We start from the raw sequence: 19,314 nt of genomic DNA, 5'->3' as shown, positions 1-19,314 counted from the left end.
ACCTGAGGGGCACAGTAAAGAGTCCCCCAGATCCAAAGGCGGCAGGGACCACAAGGGGGTGCACTCCGGGCTCTCCACCCACCTCCATCGTCCCAGACCTCCAGGCGGCGCCACGGAGCGCGCGGGGCAGTCCCGGGTCCGCCCGCACATACCTGCGGGATTACGCGCGGCGGGGCAGGAGGTGGGGCCGTCTCCGATTGGTCCACTCGAGCGGAGGGGCGGTGCCAAAAGCCAATCCCCGTGCCCAGCGCCGCCAAAGTCCCGCCCCCGACTGTGGGCTCCACCTTCTAGCGGCTGGCCCCGCCACTCCGGGAAGCCTCTGTCCTCTCCTGCCCCGGCTCTGACAGTGATCCAGACACAGTACTTCCATTCGTCCAAAAGAGAGGAAGGCCCCGAGGAAACTGCTTTTCGGGGAGCCAGGGACTTTACACAACCACGGGCTTTCTCGACGTTCCTTGGATCCCTCACTCTATTTGGCGATTGGGAGCCTCTTCAGTGGTGCAAGATCCCAGACACGCCCTGGCCACGTCCCCTGGCGAGCGTCCACGCGCCGACCACGCCCACTCCGTTTTTCTTCTCTTGGCCAGCGCCCCGCCCACCGAGGTCGAGTCTAAACTCGGGGTGTCTTCCACATCCAGCTGCACCCAACACTTGCCACAGCCTCCCATGCTCAGCAATTTGGAGACAAGGACCCCCAATATTGGTGTCTGGAGCCAGGGCGCTCCCCACCCCCATCTTGACCCTTCCCAGGGGCTCAAGGGCCCTGCAGCCAGGGGTGGGAAGGGGTCAGTGGCTGCAACCAGGTCCTAAATCAAACGTCCTAGCTGGTGCCCTTTTTTATTTTTTTTGAGACGGAGTCTCGCTCTGTCGCCCAGGCTGAAGTGCAGTGGCGCGATCTCGGCTCACTGCAAGCTCTGCCTCCCGGATTCACGCCATTCTCCTGCCTCAGCCTCGCAAGTAGCTGGGACTACAGGCGCCCGCCACCACGCCCGGCTAATTTTTTTTGGCATTTTTAGTAGAGACGGGGTTTCACCGTGTTAGCCAGGATGGTCTCGATCTCCTGACCTCGTGATCCGCCCGCCTTGGCCTCCCAAAGTGCTGGGATTACAGGCGTAAGCCACCACACCCAGCCGCTGGGTGCCTTTTCTTTCCACTTTGCAACCTCAGTTTTCTCATCTGTAAAATGGAAAAGATAATCCTACCAACTCATAGGGCTGTGGTGACAATTAAATGACATCGGTAACGCATTCGGCCCTGTGCTCCCTCATGGTGAGCTGTCCATCCCTGTTTTGAAATATTTACATAAGGCCTGGCGCGGTGGCTTACGCTTGTAATCCCAGCACTTTGGGAGGCTGAGGAGGGCAGATCACCTGAGGTCAGGTGTTCGAGACCAGCCTGGCCAACATGGCGAAACCCCGTCTCTACTAAAAATACAAAAATTAGCCGGGTGTGGTGGCACATGCCTGTAATCCCAGCTACTCCGGAGGCTAAGGCAGGAGAATCGCTTGAACCTGGGAGGCAGAAGGTTGGAGTGAGCCCAGATCGTGCTACTGCACTCCAGCCTGGGCAACAGAGCAAGACAATAAAAAGAGAAATATTTACGTAAGTACCATGGAATGAAGCCAGCAGTCGCTCCCATCCCACCCCTTGCTTGACGCTGCACCCAGAAATGAGGTCTTTTTTTTTTTTTTTTTTTTGTAGAGGAAACGGGGTGGGAGACACACCCCAGTCTCAAAATTAAAAAGAAAAAGCTCTGTTCAGTCTTTAAAAAAAAAAAAAAAAAAAGGACATATAATACACCGTTCAATAAATAGAAAAAAAGTTACAAAATGATGTGATCTTTTGTCCTTAATATACAGAAGGGAGATGTGGGGGTGACTGGGGGGGTGATGTTCTCCCTTCTCCTCCCTGGGTCAAGGTGGGGGAAAGGAAGGATGGCCAAAGAGAGATGGCGGCAGGGACTTAGGTGCGGAGAGAAAGGCAGGTAAGTGCCAGGAAAAATGAAAACAGAGTATGAAGGGGCGAAGCAGAAAGAGAGGAGGAGAAAGGGTGAAAAGAGAGCCAGAAAAACGCCAAGATGCAGGTCTCTTTCCTTTCCCGATCGGGGGTGGGGTCTCTGGCTCTCTCTCATTTGTGTCCCCCCACCCCAGGTTGGGAGGGGCAGTGTGAGCCTCGCTCAGTTCCTGAGTTGTACGTCCAGTGACTAGCAGGTGAGAGGAGAGGGCAGCAATGACTTCCCTAACCCTGAGCCCACCCTGGGACCCTAGTGCCCAAGGAAATGGGGGTCCTGGCCACACAGGAGGATAAGGGGGTGAGGTATGAGGCTGAGGCCTGAGGCCTCTTCAATTCCTTCAGTGGGGGTGAGCCATTGGTCCGGGCTGGGCAGCCACTTTGGAGGTGGCATAACGGGGGGCCCTGAGGAGTAAGGGGTGGGGGAGGACCCCTGGCCACCCAGGGTGGGGTTGGGGGAAAATGTGCTACATTGATTTAGAGGGCTGATTTCTGGAAAGTCCTGCCTCCCAGCTTCCCTCCTGGAGCCCAAGCCAGTCTGGGTAAGGGGAGTTTCTCTATTGCTTTTGGGGGGCCCAAAGTGGGGTCATACCAGCAGCCCAAGGACACACCCCTTCTAAGCTTCTGGGTGGTAGTATGGCTTCGGCTTCTGGAGTCTTGCACACTTGCTCACACACTCCCAGGCACACATGTGGCAGGATGCCCCTTCCCCTGCCCCCCATCTCCAGCCGGGCTCCTTCCCTGACTTAATAATACTGAAATGCCACGTGGGCCTCATTGGAGAGCAAGGGTGGGGGACGCAGGGGCGAGGGGGATCCCCACTCCCACGCACCCCACTGCCCCTCAACCAAAACGCTCCCGCACCAAAAGCATGAGTTTCTTCTTGCCCTTGTAGGTCTGTTTGAGGTTCTCCAAGAACTGTGCGAACTGGAGGTGCCCGTCGGGCGCCAGCAGGAAGGTCTCCCGGGCCTTGCCCAGGAATTCAATGAAGTCCCCATAGTGCCGCGGGCTGATGTGCGTGAGGCGCGAGTGGCTGGTGGTGATGTAGGCGGTGACTGCCGCATCCAGGAGCTGGCAGAGCGGCGCCCGGTCAGCACCCAGTGGCTTGGTGGCCCGGCGTGCCCCTAAGGGGCCCAGGCCGGGCGCCGAGAGAGTCCAGCGGCGCAGAATATCGGACAGCATTGGGGCACAGTGGATGCTGCGGATGATGAGGGGGACGATGGCAGAGAGCTCGTGCCGGCCCAGGGAGTGGCTGAGCGAGCAGGCCCAAAGCACGTCGTTGACGGCAGGGTGGCTGTCCTGGTTGAAGGCAATGCTGAGCTGCGCCAGGGCCAGCGTCGCCAGCTTGTAGGCCCGGAGCGGCAGCCCGCGGTGCTCCATATAGCGGGCCACAGTGAAGAGGTGGGCGTGGCCCAGGCCGCCGGCCGCCGCGTCCAGCACGATCTGGTAGGCCGCCTCGAAGGCCGAGTGGTTCTTCTCACACAGGGTCAGGGCAGGCAAAGCGCAGTTCTGAGGATCCTTCATGGCGCACTGCAAGGCCAGGGTGCGGGCGCAGGCCCAGAGCTCCTCCCTCCGGGGTGTGTCCAGCTGCAGTCGCAGCAGAGTGGCGTGTGTGGTGCCCGTCACTGCTACGATGGTGGCCGCCTCCACCGGTGTGAATAGGGAATACCAGTTCTGCATGATATTCATCAGGGCTTGCGGGCCTGGTGGGAGGTGAGGGGGGAAATCCATCAGGAGAGGGGGCAGAGACATGTGTATGTATGCGTGGGTTAACCATGACACTGTCACCTCCACTTCCACCTACACACCATGCTGAACAGAAACTTCCTCTCCAAATCACCAGGGTGCAGCTGGACCAGGTGGGAATGACCCGTGTAGAAGGCTAAGCTTTGGAGCCTCTTTCTGCACCCGCCTCACCCCGCTGCAGCCACACTAGCCTGGCCAGTCTCTAGGCCTCTGTCCAGCTCCATCGGCTGGCCGGCCATTCCCTCCTGGCCAAGCCCTGAGCACAGGCTGGAATCGGGGAAGAGTCTCTACTTCTCTGTCCCTTTTTTTTTTTTTTTTTTTTTTTTGAGGTGGAGTCTCGCTCTGTTGCCCAGGCTGGAGTGCAGTGGCGCGATCTCGGCTCACTGCAAGCTCTGCCTCCCGGGTTCAAGCCATTCTCTTGCCTCGACCTCCCGAGTAGCTGGGACTACAGGCGCCGGCCACCATGCCCAGCTAATTTGTTAATATTTTTAGTAGAGACAGGGTTTCACCCTGTTAGCCAGGATGGTCTTGATCCCCTGACCTTGTGATATGCCCGTTCTGAGATGGAGTCTTGCTCTGTCACCCAGGCTGGAGTGCAGCAGCGAGTTCTTGGCTCACTGCAACCTCCATCTCCTGGGTTCCAGAAATTCTCCTGCCTCAGCCTCCCAAGTAGCTGGTATTACAGGCACATATCACCACACCTGGGTAATTTTTGCATTTTTAGTAGAGATGGGATTTTGCCATGTTGGCTAGGCTGGTCTCCAACTCCTGACCTCAAGTGATCCACCTGCCTCAGCCTCCTAAAGTGCTAGGATTACAGGGGTAAGCCACGGCGCCCGGCCCTCTTTACTTTTATTAAACAATTTTTTAGAGACAGGGTCTCACCCTGCCACTCAGGCTGGAGTGCAGTGGTACAGTCACAGCTGACTGCAGCCTCAATCTCCTGGGCTCAAGTGATTTTCTCACCTCAGCCCCCCCGATAGTTGGGACTATAGGTGTGTGCCACCACGCCTGGCTTGCTTCTCTCTCTCTTTTTTTTTTTCCCCCAGAGGGGGTTTTCCTCTGTCGCACAGGCTGGAGTGCAGTGGCACAATCATGGCTAACTGTAGCATTGATCTCCTGGGCTCAAGCGATCCTCCTGCCTCAGCCTCCCAAGCAGGTGGAACTATAGGCACGTGCCACCATGCCCAGCTAGTTTTTAACTTTTTGTAGAGATGGGGTATCACTATGTTACCCAAGCTGCTCTTGAACTCCTGGGCTCAAGTGATCCTCCCGCTTTGGCCTCCCAAAGTGCTGGGATTACAGGCGTGAGCCACCGTGCCCAGCTGCTTCTCTCTTTCTTGTCTGTCTGGTTCTCTCAGTGCCCTCTGCAGAACCAGAACAGCGAGGTGGGTTGCAGGTCCCCTTAGGGGCTCTCACCAATCTCTGTGGCACAGCTGACCAGCCAGCGCACCATCTCCCTCCGCCGCCAGGTCATTATGTTCAGAGTCATCCGCATCACCTGCAGGGTAGGGGTGGGGAGAAGGGGGTTAGCCCGAGTCTTGGGCTGGCCTATGGAGGGGCATTGGGAGATGGAGGACCCCAGAAACACTTGGAGGTTAAAGCTGAACCAATGAACCTGGGTAAGTGATCTCAACTCTCTAGGCATCAGTTTCCTTACTTAGAAAAATGGAGATAAAATAGTATCTGTCTCATAGGATTGTTGTTTTGCTGTTTTTGTTTTTGTTTGTTTGTTTTTTGAGATGGTTTGTTTGTTTTGTGAGATGGAATCTTGCTGTCATCCAGACTGGAGTGCAGTGACGCGATCTTGGCTCACTACAACCTCCGCCTCCCAAGTTCAAACAATTCTCCTGCCTCAGCCTCCCAAGTAGCTGGGATTACAGGCGCCTGCCACCATGCTCAGCTAATTTTTATACTTTTAGTAGAGACGGGGTTTCACTGTGTTAGCCAGGATGGTCTCAATCTCCTGACCTTGTGATACGCCAGCGTCAGCCTCCCAAAATGCTGGGATTGCAGGAGTGAGCCACTGCGCCTGGCCTTTTTTTTTTTTCCTTTTTGAGATGGAGTCTTGCTCTGTCACCCAGGCTGGAGCGCAGTGGTTCGATCTTGTCTCACTGCGTGCTCTGCCTCCCAGGTTCAGGCCATTCCTCCTACCTCAGCCTCCTGAGTAGCTGGGACTACAGGCACCTGCCACCACACCCAGCTCATTATTTGTATTTCTTTTAGTAGAGACGGGGTTTCACCGTGTTAGCCAGGGTGGTCTCGATCTCCTGACCTCGTGATCTGCCGCCTTAACCTCCCAAAGTACTGGGATGACAGGCATGAGCCACCGCGCCCGGCTTCCTTTTTTTTTTTTTTTTTGAGGGTCTCACTCTGTCACCCAGGCTGGAGTGCAGTTGTGGTCTCTCGGCTCACTGTAACCTACACCTCCTGGGTTCATGTGATTCTCCTGCCTCAGCCTCCCAAGTAGCTGGAATTACAGGCGCCCATAACCACCTGCGGCTAATTTTTGGTAGAGATGGGTTTTCACTGTGTTGGCCAGGCTGGTCTTGAACTCCTGGCCTCAAGCGATCCACCTCAGCCTCCCAAAGTGCTGGGATTACAGGTTACAGGTGCGAGTCACAGCACCTGGCCCCAATTTCTTTTTTCTTTTCTGCTTTTTCTTTTAGAGTTGGGGTCTTCTTGCTCTGTAACCTGGGGTGCAGTGGTGTGATCATAGCTCACTGCTGCAGCCTCAAATTCCTGGCCTCAGGCAATCCTCCTGCCTCAGCCTCCTGAGGAGCTGGGACTACAGGGGTGCACCATCACATCTGGCTAATTTTTAAAGTTTTTTTTTTTTTTTTGAGACGGAGTCTTGCTTGTCGCCCAGGCTAGAGTGCAGTGGCGCGATCTCGGCTCACTGCAAGCTCCACCTCCTGGGTTCACGCCATTCTCCGGCCTCAGCCTCCCGAGTAGCTGGAACTACAGGCGCCCGCCACCACGCCTGGCTAATTTTTTGTATTTTTATAGAGATAGGGTTTCACCGTGTTAGCCAGGATGGTCTCTATCTCCTGACCTTGTGATCTGCCTGCCTCAGCCTCCCAAAGTGCTGGGATTACAGGCATGAGCCACCGTGCCCGGCCCTAAAGTTGTTTTTTTAGAGACAGGGGTCTCACTATGTTTTCCAGGCCAATCTCAAACTCCTGGCCCCAAGCAATCCTCCCATCTTGGCCTCCCAAAATGCTGGGATTACAGGTGTGAGCCACTGTGCCCGGCCCTATTCCTTATCTTCTTAGTGAACTTCTGCCACCCTCTGAGGCCCCACCCCCACAGGTCTCTTACCTGTCTATTCCTGCAGTCTCCGCCCTCCTCCAGGTCCCATGGGACCCATACCCTACGGACGACTTCTTTCCAGCAAGCTGCACCCAAGATTTGCCCTTGCAGTACCACCCTTTGTTTGGCCCCTGGGGATGACCCAGACGCTCAGCTGTAGGCCCTGCATACAGGACTTTTTTTTTTTTTTTTTCATGAGACAGAGTCTTGCTCTGTCCTTCAGGCTGGAGTGCAGTGGCGTGATTTCGGCTCACTCCAACCTCTGCCTCCCGGGTTCAAGCGATTCTCCTGCCTCAACCCGAGTAGCTGGGATTACAGGTGCGTGCCACCATGCTTGGCTAATTTTTGTATTTTTAGTAGAGATGGAGTTTCATCATGTTGGCCAGGCTAGTCTCGAACTCCTGGCCTCGTGATCTGCCCGCCTCGGCCTCCCAAAGTGCTGGGATTACAGGTGTGGGCCACCACACCCTGCCGCATACAGGACTTTCAACCACAGACCCCACCCCTAGAGTTGGCTGGCATCTCATCTTCAGGACCTTACCCAGGGCCAGCCTCTCAGTGGTGAATCCCTTTCCATAGATGGGCGATCCTCTTCAGGCCCCGCCCCCAAGGAAGCTCCTTATTGGTAGGCTCTGTCCCACCCTCGGCTTCAAACCCACCCGCCCATGATCTTTAACCAATAGCACATCACTCCCAGGCCCCACCCCCAGATTTCGCTTGCTATCCATCCGCTGGCTTGCAGGCCCTGCCTCTCTGCTCCAGTGACAACTCTTCCCTAGACCTCAGTCTCCTCCATAGGTGGATTCTATTAATAATTCATAGGCTTCACCCCTAATGGGGACCCCATTCCCACACTCCCAAGTCTTACAGACCTTGCCCTTCTGTGGCTCTGCCCCCAAAGGTGAGGTTGACAGTCAGGCCCCACCTGCAGAGGTGTGGCCCACATGCAGACCCCATCGCCGAGACACGAGACACGATTCATCTAATCCCCATTCCCAGGGGAGTGGCTCACTCATGCCACGCCCCCAAGGAAGTGGCCCACTCATGCCACGCCCTCAGAGGTGTGGCTCACTCACAGTCCCCGCCCCAAGGGAGTGGCTCTCGCTCAGGCCCCACCCCTGAGGAACAGCTCGGGCAAAAGCGGGGTCCCCAGCGAAGTGGCTCACTCACAGCCCATGCCCCCGGAGGCGCAGCTCACAATCAATCCTGGCCCCAAGCCAGCATCGCCCTCCCGCATCCACCTGGCAGCCCTCACCTGCAGCCCCAGCTCCAGTGCGATGCCCAGCAGCGTGGTGTCTGGTGGGGCGCTAACCGGGGTGGCTGTCTTGCAGGCGTCTTGCGCCAGCTTGAAGAGCAGGGCGGGAGAGTGGATGTTCTGCTGGATGGAGCCCAGTACCGCGTGTAGCCACTTGGGGTCTCCTGGGTGAAGGGAGGGACAGAGGACACCGTCAGGTACACCCCAGCACCAGCCTTTGACAACCACCCGACCTGTTCACACAGATCCTTCCACCCAGAGACACGTGTGAGTGTAGAGGGATGTGTACTGGGCAATGGTTCTGTGAAGATTCAGACCTCAGCGCCCCCAGGCCTTGCCAATTATCTCCTCTGTGGCCCTTTCCTGTTACAGAAAGCCACCTAGGGGTAGGGTGCAGTGGCTGCTCACACCTGTAATCCCATCACTTTGGGAGGCCTAGGTGGGCGGATCACTAGGTCAAGAGTTTGAGACCAGCCTGGCCAACATGGCAAAACCCCGTCTACAAAAATTAGCTGGGCATGGTGGCGGGCGCCTGTAATCCCAGCTACTTGGGAGGCTGAGGCACGAGAATCACTTGAACCCGGGAGGCACAGGCTGCAGTGAGCTGATATCGCACCACTGCACTCCAGCCTGGGTGACAGAGCGATATCCATCTCAAAAAAAAAAAAAGAAAAAAGAAAAGAAAGCCACCTAGGGATCCTGTGGACCTCTCCCTCATCTCAAGGGCATCGGGTGCACACCCAGAATGCCTGGGTTCAAATTCTGGTCCTGCCACCCACTAGCTGTGTGACCCTGAGTAAGTCACTTTACCTCTCTGTGCCCTGGCTGCCCCATCTGTAAAATGGGTAACACTCAGGCAATGGAACCCACCTCACAGGGTGGTGGTGGGCCCATACTTGGCAAGGCCTTAACATGGCAAGGAGCTGCTCAAATGTTAGCTTTTATTATTATTTTGAGATGGAGTTTTGCTCTTGTTGTCCAGGCTGGAGTGCAGTGGTAGTCTCGGCTCACTGCAACCTCTGTCTCCCGGGTTCACGCGATTGTCCTGCCTCAGCCTCCCCAAGTAGCTGAGATTACAGGTGCCCGCCACCACGCCCAGCTAATTTTCGTATTTTTAGTAGACACAGGATTTCACCATTTGGCCAGGCTGGTCTTGAATTCCTGACCTCAGGCGATCCCCCTGCCTTGGCCTCCCAAAGTGCTGGGATTACAGGTGTGCGCCACTGTGCCTGGCTAATTTTTGCATTTTTAGTAGAGACGGGGTTTTACCATATTGGCCAGGCTGTTCTTGAACTCCTGGCTTCAAGTGATTTGCTGGTCTCAAACTCCCGGCATCAAGTGATTTGCCCTCCTCAGCCTCCTAAAGTGCTGGGATTACAGGCATGAGCTACCGTGCTCAGCCAATAATGAGGTTTGGATGAGGTCATGAAGTTCAGGTACTCATGGGGGGGTTACTGACCTTAGAAGAAGATACACTGGAGAAATTTAACTTTTCCTCTCGGTCTCTCCTCTCTCCCTCTTCTCTTTCTTCTCTCCTCTGTTACCTGACTCCTCTCTCTGTCCCCCTCCTACTATCTCTTTGTCCCTCTCTCTCTCTCCCCACCTCCTCTCTCTCACTTTCCTCTCTACTCACCCCTCCACTCCCCCCAACTCTCAACACAGCAAGAAGGCAGCCGTCTGTAAGCTGGGAAGAGAGCCCTCACCAGGAACTAGCCATACTGACGTAGTGATCTTAGACTTCTAGCCTCCAGAAATGTGAGAAAATAAATTTTTGTTGTTGAAGTCCCGCAGTCTCTGGTGTTTTGTTACGGCAGCCTGAGCTAAGACACCAGCTACCTGCATGGCTCCACCTTACCTTCCAGTCTCTGCTTAAATGTTCACCTGTTTTATTCCACTCCATGGTACTTGTTCCTGTCTCATTTACTGCATCACTTGCTTCTCCCCACTAGAATGTCATTCCACAGGGCAGGGGATCTGGGACAGTTTTGCCACCTGCTACATCCCCAGCACCTGAGACAGTGTCTGGTATATATAGGAGGCGCTCAAGGAATGTGGGTGGAATTTCGTGAAAGGATAAGAGGAAGTAGGAAAGTTAAGAGGGAAGGAAGAAGGAGATGACAGAGGAGGAAGATAAAGGAATCAGGACAGCTGCCACCCTCACCCTTGGCGGCTGTCAACATGGTGGAAGCCAGTTCACACTGGCGGGTCTCCAGGTGGCCAAGGATGAACCAGCGGGGGAAGCGGTTGCTCATGATGGAGTCCAGTGGGCTGGGATGAGGTTCTCCAGCAGGAAATGCTGTCTCCAGTACAGGCAGCCTGGGTAAGAGGAGAAGTGAGCCATGGTGAGGTGGGTCTGTTGTCCCCATTCTCTCTAGGAGACAGAGAAGCCTCCTGTCTTGGCCTCCCCACTTCAGCCAGCAGAGCCCTGACAACTCAAGATGGTGGAAGATGTGTGTGCAAGATGTTCACTGCAGTGTTGTTTATAAATTGATACATTTACTTATTTTAGAGACAGGGTCTCACTCCGTCACCCAGGCTGGAGTCCTGTGGTGCAATCATAGCTCACTGCAGCCTTGAACTTCTGGGCTCAAGTGATCCTCCCATTTCAGCATCCTGAGTAGCTAGGACTACAGGCATGTGCCACCATACCTGGCTTTTTTCTTTTTGAGACCGAGTTTCGCTCTTGTTGCCCAGGCTGGAGTGCAATGGCGCGATCTCGGCTCACTGCAACCTCACCTCCCTGGTTTAAGCGATTCTGCTGCCTCAGCCTCCCGGGTAGCTGGGATTACGAGCCATGTGCCACCATGCCCGGTTAATTTTGTATTTTTAGTACAGATGGGGTTTCTCCATGTTGGTCAGGCTGGTCTTGAACTCCTGACCTCAGATGATCTGCCTGCCTCAGTCTCCTAAAGTGCTGGGATTACAGGTGTGAGCCACCAAGCCCAGCCTTTTCTTTCCCTTTCTTCTCTTCTCCTTCCTTCCTTCCTTCCTTCCTTCCTCCCTCCCTCCCTCCCTCCCTCTGTCCCTCCTATCTCTCTCTTTCTCTGTCTCTCTCTCTATAAAGATGGGGTCTTGCTATGTTGCCCAGGCTGGTCTCAAACTCCTGGTCTCAGGTGATTCTCCTGTCTCAGCCTCCTTGTAAGCTATATTGCTAAGTGGCTCACCATATATGCAGTTCTGTGTTTAGAAAGTTATTCAAGGCCAGGCACAGTGGCTCATGCCTGTAATTTTAGCACTTTGGTAGACTGAGGCAGTCAGATTGCTTGAGTCCAGGAGTTTGAGACCAGCATGGGCAACACAGCGAAACCTTGTCTCTACAAAAAATACAAAAATTAGTTGGGGGTGGTGGTGGGCTCCTGTAGTCCAAACTACTCAGAAGGCTGAGGTGGGTGGGAGGATCGCCTGAGCCTGGGAGTTTGAGGCTGCGGTGAGCTGTGACAGTGCCACTGCACTCCATCCAGCCTGGGTGACAGAAAGAGACCGTCTCAACAAAAACAACAACAGCAACAACAAAAAAAGTTATTCAAAGTTGCCCAATGGTGGGATTAACAGCATGCAATAGGACTCAGGCTAGCCTCATTCCAAATATTACCTAAGCTTCCTTGCTGTTCCTGTAGATGGAAAATGAGAGTAAACATACTTATTTTGCTAGGTTGTTTTGAAGATTATATAAGGTACTGAGTCATGGACTCAGACAAGAGGCCGGCATATTTTTTCTTCAAAGGGCTGGACCACTAATATTTTGGGCTTTGCAGGGTCTTTGGTCTGTATTTCTTTTTTTTTTTCTTTTCTTTTTTTTTTTTAGAGAGTCTCGCTCTGTCATCCAGCTGGAGTACAGTGGCGTGATCTTGGCTCACTGTAACCTCTGCCTCCCAAGTTCAAGCAATTCTCATGCCTCAGCCTCCTGAGTTGCTGGGATTACAGGCGTGCGCCATCGTGCCCGGCTAATTTTTACATTTTTGTTTTTATTTTTATTTTTTTATTTTATTTTATTTTTTTTTTTGAGACAGAGTCTCGCTCTGTCGCCCAGGCTGGAGTGCAGTGGCGCAATCTCGGCTCACTGCAAGCTCCGCCTCCCGGGTTCACGCCATTCTCCTGCCTCAGCCTCCTGAGTAGCTGGGACTACAGGCGCCCGCCATCACACCTGGCTAATTTTTTGTATTTTTAGTAGAAACGGGGTTTCACCGTGGTCTCGATCTCCTGACCTTGTGATCCGCCCGCCTCGGCCTCCCAAAGTGCTGGGATTACAGGCGTGAGCCACCGCGCCCGGCTTTTGTTTTTATTTATTTATTTTTTTGAGACAGAGTTTTGGTCTTGTTGCCCAGGCTGGATTGCAGTGGCACAATCTCGGCTCACTGCAACCTCTGCCTCCCGGGTTCAAATGATTATCTTGCCTCAGCCTCCTGAATAGCTAGGATTACAGGCGTGCACTACCGTGCCCAGTTCATTTTGTATTTTTAGTAGAGACAAGGTTTCTCCATGTTGGTCAGGCTGGTCTCGAACTCCCGAATTCAGGTGATCCGCCCACCTCGGCCTCCCAAAGTGCTGGGATTACAGGCGTGTACCATGGCTCCTGGCCCTAATTTTTGTATTTTTAGTAGACATGGGGTTGCATCATGTTGGCCAGGCTGGTCTTGAACTCCTGTCCTCAAGTGATCCACCCCTCTCAGCCTCCCAAAGTGCTGGGATTACGTGAGCCACCGTTCCCGGCCGCTGATCTGTATTTCAACAACTTAATTCTGTCATTGTCCTGCCAAAGAAGCCACAGACAATTCACAGATGAATGGACATGGCTGTGTGCCAATAAAGCCATTTCTGGACACTGAAATTTGAATTTCACATATTTTTCATGTGTTATAAAATATTCTTTTGATTTTTTTCAACCGTTTATAAATGTAAAAACCATTCTTATCTCATGGGCTGTACAAAAACAGGTGGCAGGCCAAATTAGGCCTCATGGGCTGTATTTTGCTGAGAAAAAAATTTTTGCATAGAAAAGTCTGTTGTCTAAATCTTGGCTCTTACATGCTGCTCTTTCTAAATATTCTGGGAAAACACTCCCAACTCTGTGTGTGTGTGTGTGTGTGTGTGTGTGTCTGTGTGTGTGTGTGTGTTTTAAAGAGACGGGCCAAGATGAGAGGGTCGCTTGAGACCAGGAATTTGAGACCAACCTGGGCAATGTAATGAGATCCCATCTCTAAAAAAAAAAAAATTTAAAACTAGGCCAGGTGCGGTGGCTCATGCCTGTAATCCCAGCACTTTGGGAGGCCGAGGCGGGTGGATCACGAGATCAGATCAGACCATCCTGGCTAACATGGTGAAACCTTGTCTCTACTAAAAATACAAAAAGTTAGCTGGGAGTGGTGGTGGGCACCTGTAGTCCCAGCTACTCGGGAGGCTGAGGCAGGAGAATGGCGTGAACTCGGGAGGCGGAGCTTGCAGTGAGCCGAGATTGCGCCACTGCACTTCAGCCTGGGCAATGGAGTGAGACTCCCTCTCAAAAAAAAAAAATAAAATAAAAAATAAAAACTAGCCAGGTGTAGTGATGAGTGCCTGTAGTCCTAGTTACTTGAAAGGCTGAGGTGGGAGGATCCTATGAGCCCAAGTATACGAGGCTGTGAAGAGCTATGATCCTGCCATTGCATTCCAGCCTGGGCAATGGAGTGAGACTGTCTCTAAAAAGACAAAAAAAGAGAGATGGGGTCTTGCTCTGTTGCCCAGGCTGGAGTGCAGTGGCAATTCATAGGTGGGATCATAGATCACTACAGCCTTGAATTCCTGGCCTCAAACAATCCTCCCTCCTCAGCCTCCCAAGTAGCTGGGACCATAGATGTGTACCACCAGGCCGGATCCCAAGTTGTTTACAGGTATCTCTGAAGGATGGTTTCAGAAGGCGTGGAATAGGTTTCACCTTGTTGGGCATGGTTTACTATCGAGTTGGCCTTTTTTTTTCTTGAGACAGAGTCTCTCTCTGCCGCCCAGGCTGGAGTGCAGTGGCGCAATCTGGGCTCACTGCAAGCTCCGCCTCCCCAGTTCACGCCATTCTCCTGCCTCAGCCTCCCTAGGACTATAGGCGCCCACCACCACACCCGGCTAATTTTTTTGTAGTTTTAGTAGCGATGGGGTTTCACAGCGTTAGCCAGGATGGTCTCGATCTCCTGACCTCGTGATCCGCCCCCCTCGGCCTCCCAGAGTGTTGGGATTACAGGCGTGAGCCATCGCGCCTGGCCCCAACTGGTTCTTTTATGACGTGTCCTTACAGTGGAAGACTACGCAGTGATTCACGTCCTGTGTGATACGACAAATCCTATAAGATGCAAAGCTCAATGAAAAAAACGGTGCAAAGAATAGATACAGGATGTACCACCGGTATAAAAGGAGGACCAGCGTTCAATTTCCAGATTCTGGATTTGCAGAAACCTCAATTCTTGCAGGATAGATACGAAAATGGTAACAATGCTTGCCTCCAGAGAGATCTGGGTAGGCTGAGATAAACCTGCCTAGAAAAGATCTCAGCTTTGTGTACCTTTTCATGTATCATGTGAATATTCTCAAACTCAAAATAATACTACACATTTAGCCAGGTGCAGTGGCTCACGCCTATAATCCCAGAGCTTTGGAAAGCCGAGGCGGGCAGACCACTTGAGCTCAGAAATTCGAGACCAGTCTGAGCAACATGGTGAAACCCCGTCTCTACAAAAAATACAAAAATTAGCCCAGTGCGGTGATGCACGCCTGGAGTCTTGGATACTCAGGAGGCTGAGATGGGAGGATCACTTGAGCCCAGGAGGCAGAGGTTGTACTGAGCAGAGATTGCACCACCTTACTCCGGCCTGGGTGACACAGCCAGACCCTGTCTCAAAAACAAAAAACAAAAAACTCACATTTATACTTAACAATAGAAAGCACAGCTGTGCCGGGCGCGGTGGCTCAAGCCTGTAATCCCAGCACTTTGGGAGGCCGAGACGGGTGGATCACGAGGTCAGGAGATCGAGACCATCCTGGTGAACACAGTGAAACCCCGTCTCTACTAAAACTACAAAAAAAACTAGCCGGGCGAGGTGGCGGGCGCCTGTAGTCCCAGCTACTCGGGAGGCTGAGGCAGGAGAATGGCGTGAACCCGGGAGGCGGAGCTTGCAGTGAGCTGAGATCAGGCCACTGCACTCCAGCCTGGGCGACAGAGCGAGACTCCGTCTCAAAAAAAAAAAAAAAAAAAAAAAAAAAAGAAAGCACAGCTGTGCAAGGTGGCTCATGTCTGTAATCCTAGCACTTTGGTAGGCCAAGGCAGGTGGATCATGAGGTCAGGAGTTCAAGACCAGCCTGGGCAACATGGTGAAACCCCATCTCTACTAAAAATACAAAAATTAGCTGGGCGTGGTGGTGCATGCCTGTAATCCCAGCCACTTGGGAGGCTGAGGAAGGAAATTGTTTGAACCCAGGAGGTCGAGGTTGCAGTGAGCTGAGATCATGCCACTATACTCCAGCCTAGGTGGCAGAATGAAAAGCACATGGCATCATCATCAAATGCCAGGGTGAGGGAGAATCAATTAACTAGACTGTGAGTTCAGGCTGGCCGGGTGGGGCTCTGAGCTCCCCTCCCATGCCCGCCCCTCTTCCCCCCAGCTCCCCCGCCCTGGCCACCTATCCTCACCTCATGGCTCGCAGCGCGAGGCGATAGGCCAGGTCGGGGTCATGAGGCAGCAGTGCAGTGAACAGGTAGCGGGCACAGGTGTGCATGGGCACGCTCTCCCGGAACAGCACCTCCCCGAAGCCACTGAAGGGACCCCCTGCAGGAATAGCCTGAGCTCAGTGCCCAGGTGTGGGCTTGCCTCAGCCCCTCCCCAGGTTTCACAAGACCCCAGGCTTTAAGTAGTGGGTGGGCTGGCCCCTGGGTAGAGTGGCTGTGGCTAGATGGGTCCCCAGGGGTAGGGGTTCAGGGCTGAGACTGAGACAAGCTCTGGGTAATACAAATAAAAGAAGAGGCCAGGCTGGGCGCAGTGGCTCATGCCTGTAATCCCAGCACTTTGGGAGGCCGAGGCAGGCGGATCACGAGGTCAGGAGTTCGAGACCATCCTGGCTAATAAGGTGAAACCCTGTCTACTAAAAATACAAAAAAAATTAGCCAGGTGTGGTGGCGGGCGCCTGTAGTCTCAGCTACTCAGGAGGCTGAGGCAGGAGAATGGTGTGAACCCGGGAGCAGAGGCTGCACTGAGCCGAGATCGCGCCACTGCACTCCAGCCTGGGGGACAGAGCGAGACTCCATCTAAAAAAAAAAATAAAATAAAAGAGGAGGCCGGGACCACGGCTCATGCCTGTAATCCCAGCACTTTGGGAGGCCGAGGCGGGCAGATCACTTGAGGTCAGGAGTTTGAGACCAGCCTGGCCAACGTGGGGAAACCCCATCCCTACTAAAAATACAAAAATTAGCTGGGTGTGGTGGCGCATGCCTGTAAACCCAGTTACTCGGGAGGCTGAGGCAGGAGAATCACTTGAACCCAGGAGGCGGAGGTTAGAGTGAGCCGAGATCGCGCCACTAGAAAAAAGGAAAAAAAAAAAGAAGAGACTCCAGGCACACTCCCAGGTGAGGAGCAGGGCTCAGATGCAAGGTGGGGCCAGAGGGTGGAGGTGGGGCTGCACCTGCCTTGGGGAGCGGGACCAGCAGCCAAGACCAGCAAGTCCGATAGCGTAGAGGGCCTGGAAGGGGCAGGGATAAGCGGCTCCCTGCGGCGCTAGGGGACGGAGTCTCACAACATACAGGCCAATAGGGCCAGGCCATGGGCGGGGCCCCTGAGGAACAGGCCGGGCCAGGGGCGGTGCCTAAGTTGCAGATGAAGGTGGGACGCCCTTGCTTTAACATCAGCCACTTGGCTCATTGGCTCCCGGGAGGGAAGGGGGCGGTGTCTCAGCACAAGCAGCAGTTACTGGCTGGCAGCACGCATTAGGTGGCGGGAAGAAGAGCCGGATCTCTCCTTTTAGAAACTGCCAAGGTATGAGTGGACAGTATGACCGGGAGGCGGGGCCAGGGGCGGGGCTGAGGCGGGGCCTCCCATCTTGCAGCAACCCGGCCGCTACAGGACCAGGGGCAGGACCCTACCTTTCAGGAACAGCCAGGCCTAGGGGCGGGGCCTCACCTTCCAGCAGCAGCCCCGCCTGTTTGCGCAGCACTTGCACCAACCGCTCATCCAATTCCACTTCCTCCAGCAGGGCCAGCAGCTGCTCCTCGTTGCGCACCACCTTGTCCTGGGCGTACAGCCCCTCCGGCAGGGCCCGCTGCTGCCCCAGCCCCAGCAGTGCCACCTCCAGCGCCAGCACCAAATAGGACTCTCCAGGGCTCCCGGGCACAGGCACGTGCTGGTAGGCCACCTTCCGCTTCTCGGGGCCAGAGTCTGGGGGAGACAGGGCCAGGGCTGCTGGAGACAGATCCCCTTCCCTAAGATCCCTGTAGCCCTTGGCCCCAAGCATGGAGACTTGGGCACAGGGTAGGTTTTAGAGGGAGCCCAGAAGCTCCCAGCACTCACGGGGTTGGGGGAGCGCGGGAGCCCCACCTTCTAGCAGCAGCTAGGCCTATGGTGGCCTCACTTTCAGGAGAAGCTAAGCCTACTGGCTCTGGGCACTGGCCAGGGGAGGTAGCCCAAGGTAGGGGCGTGTCCAAGGGTAAGAGTCTCGGAGTTAACTTATAGGGGTACTGGGCCAGGAGGCATGGCCAGCGAGGAGGGCTTGTCCCACCTCCTCCAAGAGTCCCCCATGTGAGTACCTGGGTAAAGGGTAAGTGCCTCCTCCTCCAGACGACAGGCCTCCAGGAGCGCCCTGCAGAGGCAGCCAATGGGGTCCAGGGGGTGCCCCACCCATCCTTCAGTGTTGGTGATGCAGGTGGAACCCTTCTGGAGCAGCTCTGCGGGTGGAAAGATGGGGCTCAATGCCCACACACCTGCCCAAGTCTCTAGGAGGGGGTATTCCTCTTCTTGACCTGCCGTCCAGTCTAGCCCCATAATGCCCACCACCTGCTCACCCGATGGTCACCTTCAACTTTTTGTTTGAGGTGGGGTCTCGCTCTATTGCCCAGGCTGGAGTGCAGCGGCCTAATCATAGCTCACTACAGCCTCGACCTCTGGAGCTCAAGCGATCCTCCTGCTTCAGCCTCCCAGAGGGATTACAGGCATGGGCCACCATGCCTGGCCACTGGACGCTTTTTAAAACACCCCAAGTGTCATTCCCCTCCTCATTGCCCTTATTCCCTCTCCACCTCTCTGAAGATAAGGCCCCAACAGCCTTTAGGGCCCCCAAGGACCAGTATGAAGTTTTTTCATATACTGGTGACCTGTCTCATCTGGAAGCCAGTCCTCCAGCCTTGTCCTCCAAGCCACGTACTCTCTTCCCTCCTGGCTGCTGTTCACGGTTTCCTTCTATTCTGAGCACTTCCTCCACCCCCTTCTCCTGGGTAACTCCTGCACATTCTTTTTTTTTTTTTTTTTTTTGAGACGGAGTTTCACTCTTGTTGCCCAGGTTAAAGTGCAATGGTGTGATCTCAGCTCACCGCAACTTCCAGGTACCTCCCAGTTCAAGCGATTCTCCTGCCTCAGCCTCCTGAGTAGCTGGGAATACAGGTACACGCCACCAGGCCTGGCTAATGTGTTTTGGATTTTTAGTAGAGATGGGGTTTCACTATGTTGGCCCGCCTGGTTTCAAACTCATGACCTCAGGCAATCCGCCTGCCTCCGCCTCCCAAAGTGCTGGGATTACAGGCGTGAGCAACCTCGACCAGCCGTGCACATCCTTAAATACTCAGCTAATTAGCCACCTGGCTAATTTTTAAAATCTAGGTGCCTTTCACTGATGCTGCCAAGCCTGGTCAGAGCTCTGCTCGGGTCCCAGGGCCCCCATGTTTCCTCCATGACACGCTTTTCTTTGTTCAATTTCCTGACAGCTGATCCATCAACCCCATCAACCAGCTCTCTCAACTGGTGGCCTCCCTCCTGTCCCCCACCCCCATA

General features: G+C 54.3%; 1 protein-coding gene and 1 long non-coding RNA gene across 4 annotated transcripts in view; one reads left to right on the top strand and one right to left on the bottom strand.

Moving 5' to 3' along the window:
- Window positions 1–1,822: 1,822 nt before the first annotated feature.
- ZSWIM4 (zinc finger SWIM-type containing 4) overlaps window positions 1,823–19,314 on the bottom strand; it is a 37,940-nt gene continuing 20,448 nt past the window's right edge. For all 3 annotated transcript variants that reach the window (XM_015123097.3, XM_077977544.1, XM_077977543.1), the window contains 7 exons: window positions 18,078–18,215; window positions 17,455–17,709; window positions 15,975–16,110; window positions 10,485–10,639; window positions 8,324–8,487; window positions 5,176–5,257; window positions 1,823–3,713 (listed from right to left, as the gene is read on the bottom strand). In XM_015123097.3, coding sequence (XP_014978583.2) covers window positions 2,854–3,713; window positions 5,176–5,257; window positions 8,324–8,487; window positions 10,485–10,639; window positions 15,975–16,110; window positions 17,455–17,709; window positions 18,078–18,215 — 1,790 coding nt within the window. In that variant the 3' untranslated portion in view covers window positions 1,823–2,853. The remainder of the gene's footprint in view (window positions 3,714–5,175; window positions 5,258–8,323; window positions 8,488–10,484; window positions 10,640–15,974; window positions 16,111–17,454; window positions 17,710–18,077; window positions 18,216–19,314) is intronic.
- On the top strand, window positions 4,058–6,228 carry LOC144336753 (uncharacterized). Its single transcript, XR_013409077.1, has 2 exons — window positions 4,058–4,432; window positions 5,628–6,228. It is a non-coding gene; the product is annotated as an uncharacterized LOC144336753 (long non-coding RNA).

The sequence above is a fragment of the Macaca mulatta genome, chromosome 19 (assembly GCF_049350105.2).
Source record: "Macaca mulatta isolate MMU2019108-1 chromosome 19, T2T-MMU8v2.0, whole genome shotgun sequence".
NCBI lineage: Eukaryota > Metazoa > Chordata > Mammalia > Primates > Cercopithecidae > Macaca > Macaca mulatta.
This window is presented reverse-complemented; position numbering and strand designations above follow the sequence as displayed.